The 24,419-nt window shown below is 36.4% G+C and overlaps 1 protein-coding gene across 9 annotated transcripts in view; it reads left to right on the top strand.

Moving 5' to 3' along the window:
* The first annotated feature begins 3,226 nt into the window (after positions 1–3,226).
* LOC150086964 (tropomyosin) overlaps positions 3,227–24,419 on the top strand; it is a 207,041-nt gene continuing 185,848 nt past the window's right edge. Inside the window, exons 1-2 of one of the 9 annotated variants that reach the window (XM_090372858.1) lie at positions 3,227–3,525; positions 17,930–18,055. In XM_090372858.1, coding sequence (XP_090228984.1) covers positions 3,412–3,525; positions 17,930–18,055 — 240 coding nt within the window. In that variant the 5' untranslated portion in view covers positions 3,227–3,411. The remainder of the gene's footprint in view (positions 3,526–17,929; positions 18,056–24,419) is intronic. The other 8 variants (XM_090372857.1, XM_090372855.1, XM_090372854.1 and 5 more) reach the window with 8 other exon arrangements.

Raw genomic sequence — 24,419 nt, 5'->3', positions numbered from 1 at the left:
GAAGGTAAACGTGTGCAAACAAAGGCAATGATGGTTGGTGAAAAGTCAATTCCCTTCCGAATTGAGATCGATGGAGTAAGAATAGAACAAGTAGATCACTTTAGTTAACTGGGGCAGTTATTTGCACAGGACATTTCATGTCAAAATGAGATTCAAACCAGAATTTCAATGGCAAAACAATCTTTTAAAAATAAACTATCGTTGATAGCACAGAAAATGTCACAAGAAATTAGAAAGAAGATAATAATGACATGAAAGTGCGAGTCTGTACTCCCTGTCACAAGCAAACTTATTAAGGTCAGCATCTGAAAGGGCAGAAACCTATCAGACAAGTAAGGGAGGCTGAGATGTGAGCACAAAATTGGAGTCGCTCTGAGAGAAGGCTGAAGGACTTTCGAAAAGCACGTCCAGAATGATGGTGCAGAAATCTGGCCAGCGATCGCTTTAACACTCGTGGTAAGACATCATTTCACCTTAATCAGCATGGAGACTCTTTGAATTTGTAGCCAATTGACCATTGCAGTTGTCCTTAACTGTGTCTGCGCGGTAGCACAGTGGTATCGTCACCGTTCTCCGCACACCGGGTGGAAAAGGTCCGAGTTCGAATCCTGTCGATAACGCGAGGAGCTTTAATGGGCTTGTCTCACTACGTGGCTGAGTTGGTCGGTCTCGGGCGTAGATAGCAAGGTTTTTTTTTCGTCCAGCAAAATAGGCAAATCCACCAGAGAGCACTTGCAATTTACAGATACAAATACAGGTTTATGGAATGAATTACGGATGACCCTAATATAATAATAAATAATAAATGTCTTTTAACTATGGAGGAAGTTTATGTTTGTTTATGGTCCATTTTAAGAGCCAAACCTCATCAGCGGAAAGTGGCCTAATTGTGCTAGGGGCAGCAGGTGCCCATACCTCTGTAGTATATAAAAGCAGAGAGAATACCGTGCTTTTTTTATATGGCTTCTGGTATATATTTCGTATATATATATTTATAGACAAATGTTTATTTTCAGTATGTTGGGTAGGGGTGCTGACCTGTCAATTGCAAGAACCATGAAAAAATTGAGAACTCTCAATTTTTCCATGGTTATTACAATTGACAGGTCAGCACCCCTACCCAATACACTTAAAATAAACATTTGTCTGTATTTAATTATGGTTCCCCGGATCTATAACCTAGTTTCATCATTTAATACTATTTCTTGTTTGCTTAGTCTTTCAGTAATGTGATTAAATCCTATTATTTTTATCAATATTATATATATTAATATATTATATTATAGTTTATATTATATTATATTATAATTTATATTATAAATATATAATATGTAGTTTATATTATATTATAGTTTATATTATATTATATTATAATTTATATTATAAATATATAATATGTAGTTTATATTATATTATAGTTTATATTATATTATATATTAAATTATAATGTATATTATAAATATATAATATGTAGTTTATATTATATTATAGTTTATATTATATATTGAGGTGTTCTGCGTACGGCATTGAGATGAATTTATCTTGTTATTCTATAAATTGTTATCTTAGGGTAGTGTTAATCTTTATTATCGCTCTCTCTCTCTCTCTGTCTCTCTTATTTATTTATTTTTTCCTGAATAATTTTATTTCTCTTTCTTTAATAATAATAATTAATATTATTTTAACATTTTGTCTATTTAATTTTTTTTTCTAGCTAAATCTGTGTATCTAACAACAGTCCATACACAGGCATAGTTAGAAACCGAATTTCTGAATATTTCCTTTTTTTTTTTTCTTATTTCAATATCTTATGCCCTATTAGAACTGTTAACATCCTCTTAAGGGTGCATGGTATAGTTTTTAACTTATTCCAAATTATGAGATTCAAGTTCGAACTAGTGACAATATGAAATCCTTTTCCCAGCCTTACCATGATCTCAAAGATGTCGCTATTCTTAACTGTAAACATCCATAATTATTACAAACATAGCTTAAGCCATTGTTATTTAGCCCATATGATTAGCAACTGAGTATATAGTTACGTTTCAGTTGATTGGGGGATTAGTCTTTTATCCCTAATTTTCTTTCGCTAGATAACCCCATTTTCAAAGAATATCAGCAACTTTTCTCCAATTGCTGTAGTAACCATTGCCTACTCTTTCACATCCTTTGTTTCCTATCTACCTAGAACAAAACTGTGCTCTTCGTGTGCATTAGAACGTTTCGCTTCTCCTGATATCTTTAGCATAGTGCAAGTAAAACAAGATGGCATGTAAAAAATGTTTAAAACCATATAACGCTGTCATATTTATATGACGCCATTCGGCAAAAGGCATTCCAGCTACTTGGAATATTATTATTTGGAACAGTAATGAAAGCTCAGTGGGTTCCTGTAAGGCGCAGTTATTTTTTTCTCCAGCAGGTGTAACCGTAGTATTATTTTATATTATGCTTTATGCAATCTGAGATAGTTACCTATTTCTTCATGTATAGAAAAAAAAAAACTTAAATTTACCACTGGCAGCATTTCAAAAACGGTATCCCGATCAGAGCACAGCTTTCTTGTGGTATGCATTAATGCGATTTGCACTTACTGATCGACTGAGTCTTGTCCTTCTGTGAACGATCAAGATTTTATCCGCAATAGAATTACTTGTGGAGAACTCAAATAGCCTGATTTTCAAACATGTTTTCATGCATCAGAGATGCTGGTTAACTTAAATGCTCCATTTTGTTTTGCACATTTGAATTAAATTTCAGGACGGTTCTGTAGCTGTGTTCTTAATATTTTCCAGATTGAAACTTTATGGAAGAACAATACTGTTTTTTCTATTTTCTGGAGCGACAGACATAGACAAAAGGAGCTGTCTATAGCTGTTGCAGACAAGAGTCCTTGAGGAGGAAGTGATCAAAAGAAAAGAGTTGACTAGATATGTTTACATAACTCCGTTGAGGTCACCTGGGGTCAGTCAGCGCGGGCAACGAAACACTTCGGTTCTAAGGGCTTAGTTTTCGTAGTTGCAGGGATAAGTACTGTGAAATATGACCATGAAACTGTTACGTCGTTGACGCTGTCCCTGTCTGACGCAATATTCGACAGGCACCCTAGGAGACCAATGAGAAGACTTGTGAGTCCAGAAACAGAAAATAGAAATGTGAGATATCTTTAACTCCTCCCTGCTCCCGTCCCGCTGCGGAATTCGCTGCTTTTCTAAACCCTCCCTCTGCTGAGAACGAGGGTAAATTAGTGAGTATCTTTTACTTCTACTTTCAGTTGCTTTTGCTGGTGATAAGGGCAGGGCACCAACAGCCGAACGACTCCCGCATCCCGGCGTGTCCAGAAGTCTAGTGCTCTGTATTCTCCCTCTTCTCGACATTTTCTGTGGTGTGTAACGCTCACAATCAGCAAAAATGGAGGCCATCAAGAAGAAGATGCAGGCGATGAAGTTGGAGAAGGACAATGCCGTGGACCGGGCAGAAACAGCAGAGCAACAGTCCAGGGATGCTAATATCCGTGGAGAAAAGGTAAGGAGAACGACAAAGAAACACTGTTCACACATTGCATGTCAGATTTTCCGTAGTTCTAAAGGAAGAATGGGTGTGGCTGTTTCCACTGAATAAACACAAGGAATAAATATGTTTCACCCCATTTATAAAGTTTTAGTAAAGTAAATAAAAGCGTCTTATTTCTTCATATTCAAAGAACGAACTTTTGAAGAAAAAATATAAACCATTAACTTGCAAGGTAATTATTCCAAAAAAAAATAGATATATTTAAAAAAACAGTACAGGAATCATGTAAAATAAACTCTATTTTGTGGTCTAATAATCTTTCACTGGCCCTAAAAATAACGCATGACAAAAAACGACGTTTCCTTTATTATAAGACAAAATTCCAATCAAATTTTAATATATTTCTGTCTGTTAATACAAAATAAATAAATAAAATTAGGAATCTTGGTTTCAAAATAGTACGCTTAATGCAAAAATCTGATTTAATTACTCAAACGAAGAACTAAAAATTCCAAAAATTTCTTTTCTAGTGTTGTAGAAATTTCAAAAGTTTCTACACTTTTAATTTGTGGTTTGTGTAAATAGCATACTCTTTAATTTCAAGGGTCTATTTTATGATTTTCTGAAAAGATACGGTTAAAGAAAAATAATTGCCACCAATACGCAATACAAAACAACCATAAAATACCCTATTGATTTTCTCTTGAAATGTCATCGTTATAAAGGACAGAATCATAAAAAAAAAAAAAACGTTATCTGAAGTGCGATCTTTGATATTGTAATTCAACATCTAGAACCTCTAAAAATCTTAATTTGGGTAAAAATCACAAAATGTCTATGGGTACTTTATTCACAACAATAGGTGAAACTATCCATATCTGCAAAGTCTGGTCCTTAATAATGATCTTGACTTGCACTACTTCTTTAAGAATAGCAGCAGAAAGCCGTTATTCTGCGAAATTTTGCCTATTTTGCCTCTCCCCCTTATTTTTTATTTTATTATATATATTTTTTTATTTTTAATAAGAATCAGAACCTCAATTAAAGGATTGATTATTGGATAGGATCGGACCGGACCTTCTAATTCCTGACAATAGTTGAATCTCTCAGAGCATAAACGAAAATGGTTCGGTTTATTTTTTGATAAATATCAGCATTTTGATACTGCTATTCCTAATTGGATTCAATTTTAGGTTTTTGAATCCGAATTTTTACATTAGTTTTGAAATTTAAACCTGATTCTGTAGCATCCGGAATTTAGGAACAAGGCTGCCCAAGCTCAAGCCTAACTTGACATTTTGCTGTCAGGTGTCTTATCATGTAATTTTATATTTCGCTTATCCATATTTGGAAATTTAGGAAATAGGAGAAAATCTGCATAGGCATGTTCAGTCACTAAATAACCGTGACTCGCCCGAAATGAATGCCTTTTAATGGGACTGCCTCTCGTAAGGAGAACCAAGAAGTTACTTTACATGTCGAAGATGATACAGCTCTCCTTACAGATTTTTAACTGCTTTCCGCAACAGATGAATAAAACACGTCATATAACCTCCAATTTTTTAATGGAACCAGACTTGTCTATATCGGAATCTGCGGGTTCATACCTAAAACCATTCAAAATAATCACATTATAACAAGATTATATGAACACTGATTCTGTAGCATCCACCTTATAGCATCCATTAAATGCGCATAACTAAGCAATAGACAATAATGTTTAGAATGGAATCACATTTTTTACAATAAACCAAAGACGTCCTAATACTGCCACACTGGAAAAACCCTTGAGCAGTACCTACACCTACATTCTAGCTTATTGTCGTACTTTTGTATGTAACGCCCTTATCAAAACAAACAAACTTATAATCGTAAGGTTAGCAAAATATTAATGTGGTGTACTTTGATATGATGTCTGTCCAACCTCATTGTTCTTAGGAAAGCACATTCAATTATTTTGACACTTAACATAAATAACCGTCTGTTTTAATTACTACATTCTCTTTATAGAAAGAAAACGTGGCTGCAGCCGATAATACAACCACTTCGTCTGTAGATTCCCCCTTATCGTTTTTCTTGAGGAACTACACGATTCGCAAAGTATTTTGCGTATTTTGAAGTATTTAAACATATTTTGCGTATTGCAAAGTATTTTAAGACAAAGTATTCTTGTTCGAACACAAATGATATTTTGAGAGCTACTGTTAAAATAAATACTATGTAAAGATATATCTCTAGACCATTCGTTTATATAAAAATGTAGTGCAGCCAGAATGAATTCAGTATTTAAATTTGCATTGCAAGCTAATATGTATATACAGAAGATAGTGACCATAACTCAAGGCTTTTATTTTAATGATTCATTACTTATGTATTAGATAAAGCTAACTTAATGAGAGATAGAAATTCGGTGTTTTTTTTTTTTTCTGGAAAAAGTAGATTTTTCAGGGAAAAAAATTTTCTTAAAACTTTTCTCAGGCTTATGCGGTGATTTGGCTGCTCATTGTAATTCTTACACAAAAATATAACACTGAATGTTAGACTGTTTTCTGAAAAGCAGTGTTAAATTATCCCTATGATATCCCAATAAATTATCAAAAAATACCGAGTTTCAGAAGATTCCAATACTTTAAAAATTGGGATACAACAGCCTATCTGTTATTCGAACCATATGCTTACCATCCTGAAAGTGTGCCAGCCATTCACTACCCTATTTGGCGTACTTGCTCCTCTCTCTGTCTCCTTCTCTGCTTGCTCCACTACCATTCCGATGCTAATTTTAGCATTAGAAGTTATTCATAGAGTCTTCCCCGTGCTTCGTTTATTTGGTTCGAAAAAAGAAAACCTTCACGACGAGCTTTTGAAACTGATCATATTCGGAAATCATCAGAGTTTGTTCGTAAAATATAAATTATTAAAGACGTATGAATGAATATATATATATATATATACAGCTTTACATTTTCTTATACAGCTTTTGTATTTATATATGTACAGCTTTACATTTTCTTATACAGCTTTTGTATGTATATATGTACAGCTTTACATTTTCTTATACAGCTTTTATATTTATATATGTACACCTTTACATTTTCTTATACAGCTTTTGTATGTATATATGTACAGCTTTTTAGTGAGCGAATGATGTGCAATTTCTGAAAATACAAATCAGCATAATTTTGAATACGTATAATTAGAACTTAATTTAAAAAGTTATAAAGAAAAATGAAATGCTGTCGTAGAGTTCGGATGTTCCATATTAATTATTAATGAACAGTAAGAAGGAACCGTTGGCTAATAATTACCCCTTAATAATTTGTGTTTAAATTGTAACTGAAATTAAATATGCGTAGTTCAAACTCCGTGTGAATCTTATCAGAAGAGTAATATAAAATCTAGGACCATCACCCCTCTAGAAATTGGGATAAATATCAGTTCCTTTTAAGCACATCGGATCTTCTTTTGTCATGCACCCTCCCCGCCCCGCCTAGAACTTTAATAGGTGTAATTCTCACTCACCAGAAGCATAGTTTCTAACCGAAGAGAACTGATGAATAACAAGATTTGTTCTGACATTTCATTTCAACCATAGTTATCGAAATTTACGTGATTTCCTGTCTCAGAATTTAATCATCAATTTTTTTTTAACTTGCGAACCGAAATTAATAAATTTTAATATAAATTTCCAAGTTTATTCTGACACAATCAGAAACCCTGCCTCATTCACATGGGTATGTTTTTTTTTATTGTTATTATTACTGAACAAGTATGCTGCTGTAATACAAGATGAAAGGGCTGGAACTTTCAAGTGTTTTCATTTACCACTTTTTTTCAGCCTTGGTGAGTGTTTGCCAAATGACAGAAATACTGATTTCCTCAAAAAGAGTTATGTACATGAACACTCTTTTGTGTATTTCTATTAAATAATGAAATATCTTCATTTGGTAATTGGACATTTTTAATCACGTTAGTCCACACGAATTTTGTATCAGAAAGGAAAAGAAAAGAAAAGTATATTTAATATCATGAAACTGATTTCAGAAATACAGGCTCGGCATTTTCCGTTACGTCTAAATTGTTAGAGATGAAGTTACTGTATTATTTGTTATGCACTTTCAAAAGAATTTTTGACATTCTTGTACTAAAAACTGCATATCCCTTATGCTTTGGATGAAACTTGGCGATTTGGATAAAAGGCAGGGCTCCACATATGGGCCATATTTCTTGTGCAATAAACCTGGGTCAATGACTTAAAGGTAAACGATATTCCATGACGTTTATAATTCAGATATGGGTTGTCACAACGATTACGGCGCTGATTATTACTACAGCAAAAGCAAAAACCACATTTAATATCCAGACATCCAAATTACCATCCCTCAGTGGCAGGACAGTAGTAATAGCATTTGTATTTGTCACCCCGTTTGAAAAGGTTCAAGTTCGGAACCCTTGGGTGACTCAAACAATTAGCTGTTCTCAGTTGGAGGCCTTTGGTTCCCCTCAAGAGTTTTTCATGAATTTTTTCATCTCGTAAAAGACAAGTCGGTCTTATAACAGACAGGATTTATAGACACGACACATCGACGCTGCATGGATCGAGTTGTATTTCTGCGAAATGAATTCAGAACCCTAATCTTAGCCATCTACCACTAGAGAAGGGCTACAAGTTCCAACGTCACCGTTGCGCAAACTGGGAAGAACAATAAGGTTATGAAGACATTCTAACCAATTGATGCTGAAAAAAAATACAGATTCACTACTAGAAGATATTACTTATCGTCTCACAGCAAAAGAAAACAGGAATTCCACATTTCATTTGATTTCACAAAGAGAACTCAGTAGCTTAGCATGTGTTGTTACTAATAAAACAGCACGCTGAACTCTTGGTTCAAGGCTACAGCAGTGGCAAATGTTATCTGAAAGAGCGAAATTATTCTTGTTTTCGGATTAATCAGTTCCGCTCACAAATGCTCAAGCGTTAGCCTGGAAATAGTTTTCTTGCAGAATAGGAAAACGAAGTTGTCGATCTCTTCAGTTCACCTTTTCAGCATTAAAAAAAGCTGTGAAAAGTACGGTAGCCGTGCCCTTTGGAGAGAAATTTTTAGTTAGTAAGGATTTCGGACTAAAGATGGATATGACTAAAACAAAAGTAATGATGAACAAGTATGCCACAGAAACGTATATAATCATTGAAGAAGCAGTAATTGAAAACGTGGATTCATATACTTTTCTGGGACAAGTCATTAGCTGTAATAGTGATAAATGGCTGGAAGTCAAGAGAAGAATAAATTTCGGACGGATAGCTTTCAGGAAATATAATCATACCGAGGAGCAATAGCCCAATTTGTCTGAAACGTAAAATAATGAACCAAGGTATACTCCCACCATGATTTATGGAAGTGAAACTTGGGCACCCACCAAAAGAATGGAAGAGAAGCTGAAAACTATACAGCGAAGAATGAAACCAATTATATTAGGAATCAAACTGTTAGATAAGAAGAGAAACACGTGGACCAGGTAGCAAACACAAATAAAGGACATTCTTATCAAAAGAACTGAAATGGTCTTGGGCAGGACACATAGCTCGAAGACATGATGACAGATGGGCTAAGAAAATAACAGAATGGTAACCAAGAAGAACTAAGAGAAAACTGGAAGATAACAACGGAGATGGACAGATGAAATTCACGAGTTCATGAGTAGTAAATGGATGGCCATTGCAAAACAGAAGGAACTGGAAAGTTGCTGGAGAGGCCTTCCTTCTGCAGTGGATTGAAAATGGCTGATGATATTTCGATTTTCTACCTTGAAAAAAGACGAAATAGCCCCATTGTTCTCTGTATTGAAAGAAGTTGAAATTATGTTCATATAGTTCCATTTAACACTTTTGGTTCTATTTAATAATTTAATATAATATGATATCAGTTTAATGATCTCCAAATCATATAAATTACAACAACCAACATGTAAACATGTGTATGGACCTGCACTGAATGGAACGCAGGCCAAAGGGGCTTTCTTTTAGAAACAACAGAGCATATAAAGTTAATTCTTCATTTAAACTGTGAACAACACATATAGAAACAAATAAAGCATATAAAAATTACATTTTAAAGTAAAATAAATCATGACAATAACAGAAGAGCAATATAGGTTAAGAATAGAATTTTGCTAATAGCGTGATTATTCAGGTATCAAGCAAGCCTGTTTATGAATTTGAGAGAAGAGTATGGAAAGAACCTATTCAATGAAAAAAAATCATGTTGCGCAGTGGGCTTAGAAAGCACTTAGGCCTTTTTTTTTTTTTTTTTTCGAAAAGCATAAAAGCTTATATCCAAATTAGATGATGATTAGATATCATCATAGATCAAAATAGATAGATGATTTTTACCCAAAAAGTTTTATCCAAAATAGATGTAAGAATCGATCGAATTAAATGTTTTGCGAACAAAAGTAAACACTTAATTTCTATTATTTTGATTAGGAATGTATATTGTAGGGATTATTTTATTATAAGTTTCTCTGCCCCAAGCAACAGCTTAATGTTGGAGTTGACTGCTGACCAGATTGCAGAACTACAGAGCGTAATAAGAAGGAGGTGAGCTTTCACGTATTTCATAATGTTAGGATGTTGTGAAATATGGATTTACTGCTGCTTAAGTATCCAAAAAGCTTGAACGGTATTAACTATGGATTTCAGCAAATGTGATTTAAATAGAAGTCTAGAGTCAAAGAAAATTCCCAGATCCCAGTGCACCTGGACATTCTGCAGTCTGATTGAACAGATGCTTGTAAAAATGGAAGGAATTAAAATCTTCGAGATCGATAAATGAGAGGGCTAAGGGAAAGTCCAAATGCTAAAAAGAAGTCTTGAATTATTTGTATAGCAGAAATAATGAAAACATTGTTTTTCTTACACTACTTCTTGAAGAATTCCTCAGTGGATCCATAAATACACCAAACTTCAGTGTCATCTGCATAGACAATAGTTGGTAAACAAATCTAATAAGAGGGAAAATGAGAGAACACGAGGTACCCCACTGTGGAATGCTAGCGAATATAACCTTAGAGGTTTGAAAAGTGTCATGATATATATTAGTAATAATCTGAGAGAGGTTCAGTCAGGGAGTTAGGATTAACCGATTCAAAGCAGAAGAAACATCTAAATAAATAAGATCAAATTGTGTAGGCCCAGTTGCCAAAAAAGTAATAGAAAGAAGATTTGAAATAGTTGAAACATCCTTCCTACCATAATGAATTCGAGAAGAGTGATGGGGAAGAATTTGAGAGATTAGACTGGAAGCATAATCTTTTGCAAAAGTTTAAGAAAAGAAGAGGGATGGAAATCGACTGCCAGTCTTTAAGTTGACATAGTCTAGAAACTTTTTTTGTGAAGTGACCATGACAGAATATAAAACCAGTAGTAAGATATTTTAACAGATATTTTTAGTAGAGATAACCAGATGTTTTTAGTAGAAAGGCATCTACTAAAAACATCTGTTAAGGAGTCAATCAGTTAAACACCGGGCACTTTAATAAAAATGAAGGAATAAGGTCAGGTACGCAAGAAGTTGTCAATGGAAGATCATTAATAGCATTTTAACAATCTCTCTATCAATTAAAATGGAAGAGAAGGAGGATAACAATTTTATCATTTTGACTTTATACGTTTGTGGCAGGTTTGCAAGTACGATTACTGAGTGCTATCAATATCTCAAATATAAACTGAAAACTGGCTCTATTTCAAACAGTGAGTGCAGATAAGTGAGCTTTGCTCTTATGTCGACTCCCTGAATAGATGTGCAGCATATCATTCAACTGAATTTTAACTTGAATATTACAGAAAAGTTGTTAAACTCGTACAGAATGTCCATTTCAAATACCAAGAATATACTGATCGATGTTATGCAACATTTATGCTGATTTTTTATATTATATATTATCTAATTCAAAAAAAGCCAAATTCACTTGATTTATTCATTAAGAAAATCCATATATTAGTAGATAATACATATATTAATTCCGGTGAAATGAACTTGAAAAATAATTTCGAAATTTGAAACTACACTGCTCGAAAAAATTAATAGAAAAAAATGCTTTTCATGAATATTTTATTGTGAAGTGTCGCCGAACGTAAATATTTGATATAATAGGCATTCTGTCATGCAAATTCTAAGTATCCAATATAAATCGATCTACCACCTTACAGAGCCACACATTATGCAAATTATTCATGCCTATAAAAACAAGGGTTGCGACCACATCGTTTTATGGCTTGCTCAGTGGGATAGCCACATCTCCAGTATTGAGGATGGCAGGTCATCGTCGTTTAAATGATTCTTTGAGATGGTAGGGCGGAAGACATGAAGCCAAGCTGTCGCAGGCGGAGGTGGCATATTCATTTAATGTGTCACGCAGTGTCGTGACAGCACAATGGGACCATTACAAGAAGAGCTGGCCAGGGTCGCACGAAGGTAGCCCTCGTGCGACCCTGGCCAGCCACGTCAACCAGAACAGACCGCTATCTGGCTCTAACATCAAGACGGGACCCTATGGTGTCCTGTCATCAACTGTCCCTTGAGGCTACTGCGGTCACAGGTGAAAACATTTCCAACCGGACTGTGTTAAGAAGATTCAATTCAAGTGGACTCTACACATAGAAGCCAGTGGTTTGTATCCCATTAATCCCAAATCACAGAGCTCGTCGAAACTGGTGCCATGAACATGTGACTTGGCTCTCACAAATGGAGTACAGTTCTGTTCTCTGATGAGTCCTGTTTTAGCCCACAAACTGATTCTAGATGGTGTTTTATCTGGCCACAACGAGGAATGCATTACTATCTCTCCAACATCAGAGAAAGGGACACTTACGGTGGAGGCGGTGTTCTTGTGTGGGGCAGAATCAACGGCCACACCCCTCTTCATGTTTTTGATAAGGGTATTGTAACTGCTTAGAGGTATCGAGAACAGATCCTCAAATCCTATGCGCAACTTTCTAGGGGTGCGATTGGCCCAGATTTTCTTTTCATGCACGGCAACGCCACTGCACATAGAACTCAAGTGCTGCACGAATAGCTAGAAACTGAAGACTGAGGATTAAATTTGAAAGTGTCTTCAATTCTGTGCAGACACGATAGAAGGGAGGACATGTTAAGAGCCTTGTCAATCAATTTGGTCCTGGAGAGAATGTGCAAGGCTCATGGGGTAGAATTTTTCTCGGCTTGTTAACAGGAGAGACTATTTTTATAGGGATTGGATGCACTTAAATAGAAGAGATGTAAGAATATTTGCTCATGCTATCGAGGCAGTGATAAGTGGGTTGGAAAATGCTAGTTTGGGGGGAGATACACAGACTAACAGATTAAGTATAGCCGCAGGCAGATGTGGAGGTGATTCTTGCAGTGCTTCTTTTGGAAAATGCAACAGCGTGGAAAGTGATGTGTCGGGGATTTCAGGCCCTGCTGTCGGTTATCATTATTATTTTTATTATTAAAATCAGTTTATTTCCCAAGAAACCTTGGGTCACCCCGGGACGGCTCTGTGCCAGAAGGGTGTGAATACAGACTAAGGTGCGAGGAACACAATGTACAATAAACAAGGGTACATTCGTGCTCGACCCGAGACTTTTACAGGGTTAAATAAACAATAATGTACAAAATATAGAGTAATATACATGATTACATGAAAACAGAAAGTCTTTGCCATATACAAATAGGCAAGTTAAAAAAAAAAAAAAAAGTCCAGGAGAAGGGGAGTATTATAAGTTCATAATCTGGTAACAGTTCTTGAGGATTTCCTTCCTGTAGGGCTTGTCTTCACAGAACTTTTCAGGGTGGATCCTAAATTTATTGAAGATCCGAAGACAATTGGCTGGAAACATGTTCCTCAGGGAATCAATGTTTGACAGAGTAAGACGTAGAGGGAGACAGGAGTCGGGGTGCTTCCCTCTTGCCCTCCTCGGGCCAGAGATTAATGCGGATACTGATGGAGCATCAATTCGCCTCGTTATAAGCCGTGCAAGCGTGAGAACATTTTTTGTCATGATGATATGTCTCCAAGGAGTGGTGCCTAGATTTGCTTGTAGGATAGATCTGGAGATAGTTAGGGGGTGGCCTACCACCCTGTTCATCCATCTAAGCAACCAGTACTCTAAACTAAGATACTTCTGAAGGTATGAGGCAGGGGCAGATGACCAAATTTCCGAAGCATAGAGAGGAATCGGCGTAATACACCTCAGGATGTGCCGAACAAGCAGCGCTGGCTGATGCACACCAACGAGCTCTTGACGCACTGCCCAAAGAGCAGCGTACGTCTTCTGCCTCATCCTGGCAAAGTGAGGCTGAAATGTGAGCCCAACGTCCCAGGTGAGGCCAAGATCAGTATGAGAGGTCACCTTTTGCACCGGCTCCCCACTCACAAAGATTTGGATATCATTTTTGGCTCTCGTAGTATCATCATGCTACGAGCATTGTAAATAAATTTGATGTACTTGAAGTACTCATTAAATCATCAAATGCAGACATTGTAGTGAGAGCGGAGACATTAGTGTCACTCAGACATAAGTGATGCTGAATTTGAATATGGGGAGTACACTCTATACAGGAAGGATAGGCAGGACAGGTGGAGTGAAGGGGGTTATGCTCTTAGTTGAGAAGCATATTAAATGTAAGGCAGTGCATCCAGTCAACGTGGGTAACTGGATGCATTGCCGCGATCACTGGGAAAAAAACTGAGAGGAGGAATGTGTTATAGGCCTAATGACTGTGATTAGTACACCAAACAGCTATACAGAAAAATGGAGTGGGCCAGTAAATCAAAATTATAATCGGGGAATTTAACTTTCCAGATGTCGACTGGAATTTGTACGTTGGTCACTCACACACTAACAAGGCATTTGTGGATTTCTTGGATGGCTTTTCTACAGCAATACTCTTAGTTTGTTTATCAGCAGTGATTCATGCAGTGATACATGCATTAAGAATCTGCAGGTAAAAGATCCACTGGATGGTAGCGATGACAGTGTCCTAATATAGAATTTAATTAAAGACATAACTGCTGTCAACGATAAAGAGAAAAGGCTTTTGCTTTTGTAAGGGTGTCTACAATAGTCTCTGGCAGTTTTTAAATTATATACAGTGGGATTTACTGATGTTATTACCAACAGAAAATTCTAAATGGGAAACATTCAGGAAGGTAATCAAAGAAGCTACTAGGCTTTTCATACTAACCAAGTAATACTGTTCAAGGAATGTCAGATGAACTATTGAGACACGTAGCAGAGAAGAAAAGTGCATAGCATGCATATAAATTATCAGCTGACACAGAAGTCTGTGGTAGATATAAATTAGGGTGTAATCAAGTCACAACAGAGGTTAGGCAAATAAGGCAGATTATGAGAAGTCTCTGGCGAAGAATGCAAAGAAATGCAGCAAAGTCTTCTATGCTTTTATTAACAGTAGAAGGAAGGGGTGAATCACATTGGGGCACTTGATGTCAATGGGTTAACTGTTGCTGACCCTGCTCAGTTTTATGACAAAATGAGTAGATATTTTGCCTCTACATTCACAAATGAGGAATCCTTTAAGGGAGGAAATGTCAGAATTTATGAAACTCCATCTGAGAGCTAAATGATTTTGTGATAACCGAAAGGAAAGTGGATGAGATATTGTTGAAGCTGAACATAAAAAAGGCACCTGGGGTGAATGGGATCTACCAATCATATTAATGTAGGCAGCAAAGGAGGTGAGCAACCCTTAGCCATAATTATGAGAGCATCCATGATTTAGTGGAGCTCCTTGTGGACTGGAGATGTGCGAAGGATGTAGATCTGCTGGAATGGGTGCAGAGAAGAGCAATCAGATTCATAAATGGAACAAAAAGTGTGCTCTAACCTAGAAAGGCTTCAATTCTGCAAAGTGTAGCGTCTGGAGATAGGCATCTGCAGGGTGATGTTATTGAGATGTTTAAGGCGATTTGATTAAGTAAGCTAAACATTAATAGCATCCTTTCTCGTGCTGACTACACACATTAGAGAGCATAAATTTAAGCTCAGGAAGGATGGTCGCTGGATATGTGGAAGTGTGCCATCAGCCAGCGAATGGTTGATTGTTGGAATAGGCTTCCATCTGTTATTGTGGAATTGGATGGTTTGAATAAATTCTTGGAGGGTAACGGTGTGTGGGAGGGGGTTGATGTTATATAAGCTTGCTTTCTTGCGTCATTTGCCACTACTGCTGCTATATACAACGACCGTGGCCAGCACGATCACAAGAACTCAGGTGTGGGTCGCACTGCACACCGACAGCCAATTCTTCGGTCACTTGGTGAGCTAAGGTCTGTGCTGTTGGAAGAATGGGGTTTGTTGCCACAAAATCTCATAGATACCCTATGTCGAGCATGGTTCACCGTTGTCAGGCGTGTTTAGCCATTGCAGGCGATTATACGCCGTGCTGATGTGATGTGACCATATTTTGGAGCATTTTGTATCGACTTCTGTAATGTGACCCTTTTTTTTTTTTTTTTGGTAATTCTTATACAACCTCTATGTATATATCCCTTATAGCTGTCCGAAGTTTCTCGCTGTCTCCTCATTTCATTTTTATTCTATGGTACACTACCTTATCAAATTTTGTCCCACTTCATCGCAAGCTGCACGGGTTACACTACATTTTCTACGTGTTCTGTTAATTTTGTCGAGTAGTGTATTTCAAAACCTCACTGGGTTTTAAATTATTTTACAAAAACAAAATAAAGATTTATTGTTGACAAATGAAAAGATCTCTATTCATGTTACATATGAATCGAAGGGAAGCCTGAAACTTAAGAGTAAAAGATTATTACTGTACAGTTTTATTTTAGGAAAATTTGAATTCAATCTTCAAAACTGAAAGCTAATGATTCTTTAATATCAGCTTTAATATCAAAGATATGCACAAAGTTGATACTCATTTCAGAAACAAGAAAGAATGAAGTTACACGCATTATTGTCGCATTATTTCTTTTTGACAACCGGTTGTTTGCAATCTAAACTTTTTTATTATCCTGTACACTTCTGTTGATGTTCTGTTAAATTGAATAACATGAATGAAACAATAATAGTCGGTTTTCCAGTTATTTTTTTTTTAAATGTCGTACTGCGTCTAAATAATCAGAAATGTACCGATCTAAATAATAAAACAAGTTAGTTAATGTACGCAGTACGTTACATTTCAAGCACATTAGCAAGTAGTAATAATACATGATTCATAGCAAAAAGCAATGACTTTATGCGCAAACCGAGAAAATTTCGCTTTTCGCATGCTCTCAAATTCCTTGTTCATTCTCACAACCAAGCGCATGGCAAGAAGCATAATATCCAGTGCTTCGCATAATATCCATATTACCCATGTGATATGTATTAAGGAAATAAATAATAAGTAATCGATTTTAATGAAATTTGGGAAGGCTCGACAAATCTTTCTAAAAGGTCCAAATATAAAATTTCATAAAATTCTATCCACTGAGAGTCGAGTTATTACTTGTGGACGGACGGACAAAGAAATAATTATCAGATTTTTATTGTTCTGATTTTAATGATTTTGGAATGCCGCTACAAATCTCTTTAAGAGGTTCAAATATAAAATTTCATGAAAATGCATCCAATGGAAGTCCAATTATTACATGCGAAAGAGAAAAAAAGAAATAATAAGTGCCGGATTTCTGTTGATCGATTTTAATTAAATTTGGAATGGCTCCACAAAACTTTTTTAAAAGTTTAAAAAATTTAATCAAAATCCGCTCATTAGGAGTCAGTTATTACAAGCTGACGAACGGACATTATGCTAACGCACCTGATAATGTTGAGTCTAAATTTAATAAAAATTATATACTTAATATTTTTTTACATGGAGGACCTCTCAGTTAAAAAGGAACACCTTTCTGATCCTGTTCCCACTAATTTATAAACCTTTTCTTTTTTTTTCTTCTTTTTTTTTTGGCTCTTTCATAAATGCATAAGCGCTTGTTATGAGCTTTGGCATGTTGGTCCATCAATATGAAACAACTCGACTCCCAGTGAACAAATTTTCTAATCATTCTTCCAAATTTCCTGAAAATCAGGCACACCGAAATCTGATATTTCATACATACATATCGGATTATTTAATTATTTATTTATTTCAGGCAAGTGTCGGATTATATTCAACCCATTTTCGTTAAATTCCATAGCGCATCCGTTTAGAATAAAATTAGAAATACTGTGCTTTACAAAAAATATAATTAATTAAGAAAAAAATGTATACATTTTACAAACATTAAAGTTAGGTAATATACTCAGTGCGCTACATTACTTGACTGGTTTTAATTAACCTTGAAATAACAGTTTATTTAAAATTAGCTGTTAACTAACTGTAATTATATTTTTTCCTTTTAATTTCAGGCAGAAGAGGAAGTACGAGCACTACAAAAAAAGATCCAATCTATAGAAAATGAATTGGACCAGGTACAAGAAAACCTTTCCCAGGCCAACAGTAAACTTGAAGAAAAAGACAAAGCACTTCAGAATGTAAGTTGCTTATACAGGCATACCTTTCACTTCATATCTAGTAATTAAATGTACTAAACTATTATTTGTGGTGCGTATCTTTAAATATTAAGTGTGTTCAAGTCAAACGGCACCAGGGGGTTCCAACATCTCCGCTATTAAGACATATAGACATATAGTGAAACTTTTGGATAATGTAAAAAAAGGAAGCAAATTTTGTTCAGATGGGCTGGTCATGTTTCTTTTCTCATAATTAAAAGTTGCTGTACAGCCGTCGTGTCTTATTCCATTTTTCGATCTGTCGTTTGGAATAAATAATCCGTCTCGTTTTACAATAGAAACTTGGTAAATATACGACAAATTTCTGTATATTTGTTTTTGATAATTTCTTAACATTGTGTTTAGTCATAATTATATCATAACATAAAATTTTCCTCCTAATTTTAAATGATGAACCATTTGCAATGATTACTGCCTTGTCACCTTAGTCGCAGCACCGGGCTTCAGCTGCTAAAGGGGCCCTCAACTTTTCTTTATATATATATATATATATATTCGGACAAAAAAGTATTTATATTACAAAAAATAATGAAAAATAAATAAATGGAAATTTAAACTACAAAACGATAAAGCGAAAACAATACTATACTATACTATCTTATACTATATATGTATAAGAATTGTGCAAACTGACAAACAATGATGAAGAGGTGCTAGCTGCACCCTTCATACAACACAAGAAAAAGCAATTTAAAATTAATTTTGTTTTTAGTGTTTAATTTTGTCACATCTTATTTGAATACACCATATTTATTTTACATTTTTGTTAAAAAAAAGAAAAATATTTAAATATGAAGTAAAACAGTATATGTATAGTAAAACCTGCTCGTATATATCACGTTTTATTAAATACAGTATGTTTATCTATTGCATGTTAAATACCAAAATTAAAATAATTCTAAATAATTTTGGGCCAAAAAATTATATTCATCCCCGGATCCGAATTGTACCAAAGGTACAATTCGGTAAAATTAAAATCTTAATTTTAAACTAATTTTTAAATACACTTAATTTTTTGTACTGTTTATACTTATTAAATCTCTTTTTCCGAAGGCAAGTTCTGTTGAACACCTCACAGTTACCTAAATATGCCTCCATTACGCAGGGTAGTCAGCATGTTAGGCAGTGGCGTATCCAGGTATCATCTTAAGGGGACATCTAAGCATGGCAACCAGGCTTTTTTAAGTTTTTTTAGAACACCTCCTGTGTTCTTTTTCTTTAGTTTCAAATTTTTGGTTAAGGGGCATATGCCCCCTCTGTCCACCCCCGAATACACCCCTGATATTAGATAAAGTGTATTTTTGAAACTAAAGGAGGAAGTTACCGATATTCTGTCTAAAATTAGAATTGTCACTTTCTTCATGTGTTCTTTATGAAGACAATGCGTATTCTTAGAGTTGATACTGAATAATAAAATATAAAGTAAATTCTGGTTTACCTTCTTAACTTTTTAAATTTATAAATACAGCTTCATTCAGATGCCGTTTAATTTTCCAAAATGGGACGTTTAACTAATTGCTTATTAAGAAATTGCGAAAAAGCTGCTTGCATTTCAGTATGTCGGTTTAAGTGTCGATTAAGTGTGAGTTTTTATCATGTAATGCAGCAAACTTTCTGCGCCCACGCCCCTCTTGACCTGTAAAATTTTCCCGGGGCCTCGTTTGAAGTAAAGCATCTATAATTGTGCAATTTCTTATTTTTAATATTTTACTACAATAATTGTTATTTTTAATATGTTACTAAAATAATTGTTATTTTTAAAATGTTACTAAAATAGTTATTAATACATGAAATATCGGGATATTATTTTATTCTTAAAAACATTACTGTGGTGTTTGTGCTTGCTTTTTATTGTATAAGTCATCAAACCTAGGCGTTATTTTCGAAATGGCGACAACGTATTTCTTTTTCAAAACTTAATTTTGATCTGTACTTAAATTTAATGACTGTCAATGCCGAAAATCCAATTTCACAAAGGTAAGAACTTGCAAATGGCACTGGTATTCGCAATGACAGTATGCTACTTCAGCAGCATCTATAAAAGTTAGGCAGATGGGCTGAGAAATGACAATTGAAAGCGCACTTCCCCTCCATAGCTTCAAGAATTTAATCCATTGCCTGACGAGATAGAGATGAAATCTTATTGCCCTGTGTATACTGTAGTTTTTCTACGATGAAATTGGTTTACCATTTTTACTCTTCAAATCTGGAGATAAAATGGCTTCAACATAAAGAATACACATGGAAAATAAGCACATTCCATTCTGTATTTGTGGAAGCATTTCTTCAGAAAATTATTATTATTAATTAATTGATTAATAATTTATTTTTCATTTATATAATAATAATTATTATAAAATAAATGAAATTATGAATTTAAGTAATAATTAAACAAATTAAATAATGGTTATGCTATAATATTATTCAATAATTTTAATATTGTTATATTTTTAAAATGAAATTAATTAAATAAATAGATTATAAAAATAAAAAAAATTATTATATTAAGTTAGGAGGAATATCCTTTCTTTTCTCTCTCTTATGTTCTTCTGCACCAGTACTGCTTAGATAATACAATGGCTTAATGTTTTTGAGAGCGGAACAAAATTTACTTTCACAACGAGGTGCACGGTTATTACACCCCTTTCAAACAAATGACATAAAAAATTACTCTGCCATTTATTTAAAAGATAAGTGAATGGCTGAATAGCTGATTAAGCTTTCGGCGACGTAATGGCATTTTTAAAAAGTTAATTTGTTCACAAAAACAAAGGCGTTTGAAAGCAGAGCAATACTGGAAAAACTTGTTTTTGAAGAACAGTTTGTTTTGAATTTGCAGGCCACGTTTTCCATACCCTACTCCTGCCACTCAGGTTCACACCAATGTAGCATAGTAGTGGTAAGCGAATATATCATCGTTGACTATTTGGAGAGCTCGTTATGTGAAGTGCACAGAGTTGACTAGGAAACAGTAATAGTCTCAAATATGTTATGTTTGCAGTTTGCGAGAGTCATGTTTCTGGAGGCGCATTCTAAAATTCAGGAAATTCCGGGGACAAATAGTTAAATCCGGTATTGTATGATAACCCTAACGGTAACGGACTTCCCTATAGAACTTAGTTGCTTGGTGAATTTCTAGAAAGTGGAGGCATCCAGAGAATGTCTAACATATCTTAAACTTGAAATGGAAGCAAATTGTAAGTCGCCAAATGTCTCTCAAGAAAACCCCATGTGAGTTGAAATCATGTAGCTGATATGTAGTTATGGAGGCAATAATTCCCGTCGTTCATTGTAGCCTTCGAAGAGGAATGGGATTTATTGCCTACCGATCTCCTGAAGCTCCATCGGGGCAGCCTAGTCGGTACCATACATTTTCGCCTGCCACTGGTTTGTAGAGGTCTTGCATTCATTTCTTGTCCACTGGAGGAATTTCTAAAAGCCTTCTTCACTAGACTGTAGTGACTGATCTCTGGCGGAGGGAGTAAGGTTTTTCAGCTCACACAACAGGCAAATCGATTTGTGAACATACACTTCTGCAAACAACTACATGTACGATTATGAGCGAAAATGATTGAATACAACTGTTTAAAACAATTGTCTAAATTTTTAGGGGAAAAATTTTTAAAGGTACCTAATTCACTAGGTGCTTATCTCGATATTTTAACTATTTAAATCTTGACTGTACTTTTATTTAAATTATGGTTTCATCTGGAAAAGGTACGCATAACATGTCACAAGATGTCGTGACTAGGAGAATTGTCACCTAATAACTAATCTGTGACTTTTCTTAACGGCCTTTTACCTTGTGCTCGCTGTCTCTTGACGCAGAACTTTCGTTAGCTGAAGACGATTTCTTTTTGTGTGTTATATGTGGGGAGTGCATCAACATTAACAGTGCCCTGTGGTGACAGGGCACTGACAATGCACCTCGAAAATAATGTTCCCGTTCCGTTCAATGATTGAAAACCTGAATATTTTTCTACCTTCCTAAATATAGTGTCCTCGTATGTAGCACAGCGGTTTATAATCACCACCTGGATTCACCACCATACACCGGTGAGCCAAAACATTATGACCACCTACCTAATATGATGTTGGTCCTCCACGTGCAGCGAAAACAGCTCTTACCCGGCGAGGCATGTACGCTAAAAGATTTCTAAATGTGTCTTGTAGTATCTGGTACCAACACGTAACCAGCAGATCCTTTAAGGTCCGTGGTTGAGACGCCGCAGATAGGAGTTGCTGTTTCAATACAAACCACAGATGCTCGATGGGGTTGATGTCTGGGAATTTGGACGCCAGGGCAATACCTGGAAGTCATCCTCATGTTCCGCGAACCAGTCTCGAACAATCCGGGCGGTGTGGCATAGCACATTATCCTGCTGAAAGACGGCACCGCCAGAGGGGAAGACTGTTGCCATGAAAGGGCTGTACCTGGTCAGCAATGATGTAAAGTGTGTTTAGGGTCAAACGGCACCAGGGGTTTCCCCCATCTCCACGTAGTTTACATTGTGGTGTGATACAGTTCACTGTAAAGGCCAGAGATTTAGAAGTATATGGATCTTGAGGTGTGTGATGTCGTGTACCTTGTTCTTCTGGCCATTTAGCCGCCAGACCCGTGCTGAGGCCCGACGTTGCCCACACTTCTTCGCCCTGTGGAGGCAGACCAGGTACCCAGTAGTTGTAATTTACTCTGGCAGGTCCTGCCACCTAGTTTCTTGAGATTTCAGTGGCTAGGACCTTAAAAAAAAATTACGTTTGCGTGGGTTGATCGCTAGATTGAAAGACCGAAATGTGAGCGAACTTAATTTGGAACTATTAAATTTTGACCTGAGGGGTATACGCTGGCAAGCAGATAGAGAGGGAGAGGAGACTGAAGACTGGGGGGAGAAAGACAGCAATGATGTTTAGGTAGACGGTAGACGTCAGAGTGCCTGGCACGACTGGACCCAGGGTATCCCAGCAGAATATCGCCCAAAGTATGACACCGCCGCCACCGGCTTGTTTTCGTCCCATGGTTCATCCAGGTGCCATCACTTCCCCAGATAAACGACGCACACGTACCCAGCCGTCCACATAGCGCAACAGGAAACGTGATTCATCAGACCAGTCAACCTTCTTCCAATCACTCAAGGTCCAGTTTCGATGCTTCCGTGCCCATTGTAGGCGCTGTCGCCGGTGAACCGTGGTTAGCATACGGACTCGGAGCGGCCTGCGGCTACGCAGCCCTATTTTCAGCAGGGTTCGATGTATTGTGTGTTGTGACACATTATTCCCGTCACCAGCATTCCAATTACCGGTGAGTTGCGCCACAGTAGCCCTTCTGTTGCCACGTACCATCCGGGAGAGCCTTCGTTCACCTCGAGCATCGATGAGCCATGGTCGTTGAACACCTCGCTGCCGGCGGTTCATGGATTCCCCCTGCTCGGACCACTTTCGGTATGTAGTAACCATGGCTGACCGTGAGCAGCCCACCAGCCATGCCGTTTCGGATATTCTCTGACCCAGTCGTCTGGCCATTACAATTTGGCCTTTGTCAAACTCGCTTAAGACTGCTGCCTTTTCCATCTGAAGAACAAGAGTAACACTGATTAACTGAGCTCAGTGACAGGTGTTTTTTATACCGTGTCCCGATCCGCGCACGTGCCGTAGTTCAACTGCAGTTGCTTCGATTTGCATAACGATTCGCTGGTCATAATGTTTTGGCTCATTGGTGTATAATCACTACCACACACGCCGTGATAAAGTTCCCGCAAGGAACTTTTTGGGAATGTTTCACTTTGTGGCCCAGTTGATCGGTCTCAGGCGAGTATAGTAAGTTCTCTCTCTCTCTCTCTCTCTCTCTCTCTCTCTCTCTCTCTCTCTCTCTCTCTCTCTCTCTCTCTCTCCCCCTCCCCCTCCCCGGAAACTCGGGTTTTTCATGCAGCAAAAATAGTAAAAATGATAACAGAACACAATTTATGGGACGTAATACACATGGGCTGATGAGGTTGTTTTTCCGGTAATCCTAATATGACAAATTTTTCCCCCTAAATAAAGTGTAAAGTGTGTTTAGGGTGAAACGCCACTGGGGTCTCCCCCGCACACTCAGCGTAGTTTACATTGTCGTGTGATACAGTTCACTGTAAAGGCCAGAGATTTAAAAGTGTGTGGATCTTGTGGTGTGTGTGTGTGTGTGGTGTTGTGTACCGTTGTTCCTCTGGCCATTTAGCCGCCTGACCTGTGCCCCATGGAGGCAAACCAGGTACCCAGTAGTTTGCATTTTACACTGGAAGGTCCTGCCACCTAATTTCCTGAGATTTCATAGTGGCTAGGACCTAAAAAA

This window comes from Mastigoproctus giganteus, chromosome 4, assembly GCF_048544385.1.
Source record: "Mastigoproctus giganteus isolate SK-2022 chromosome 4, ASM4854438v1, whole genome shotgun sequence".
In the NCBI taxonomy this organism is placed as follows: domain Eukaryota; kingdom Metazoa; phylum Arthropoda; class Arachnida; order Uropygi; family Thelyphonidae; genus Mastigoproctus; species Mastigoproctus giganteus.
The sequence above is the reverse complement of the archived record's forward strand: the minus strand, read 5'-3'. Positions and strand labels throughout refer to the sequence as shown.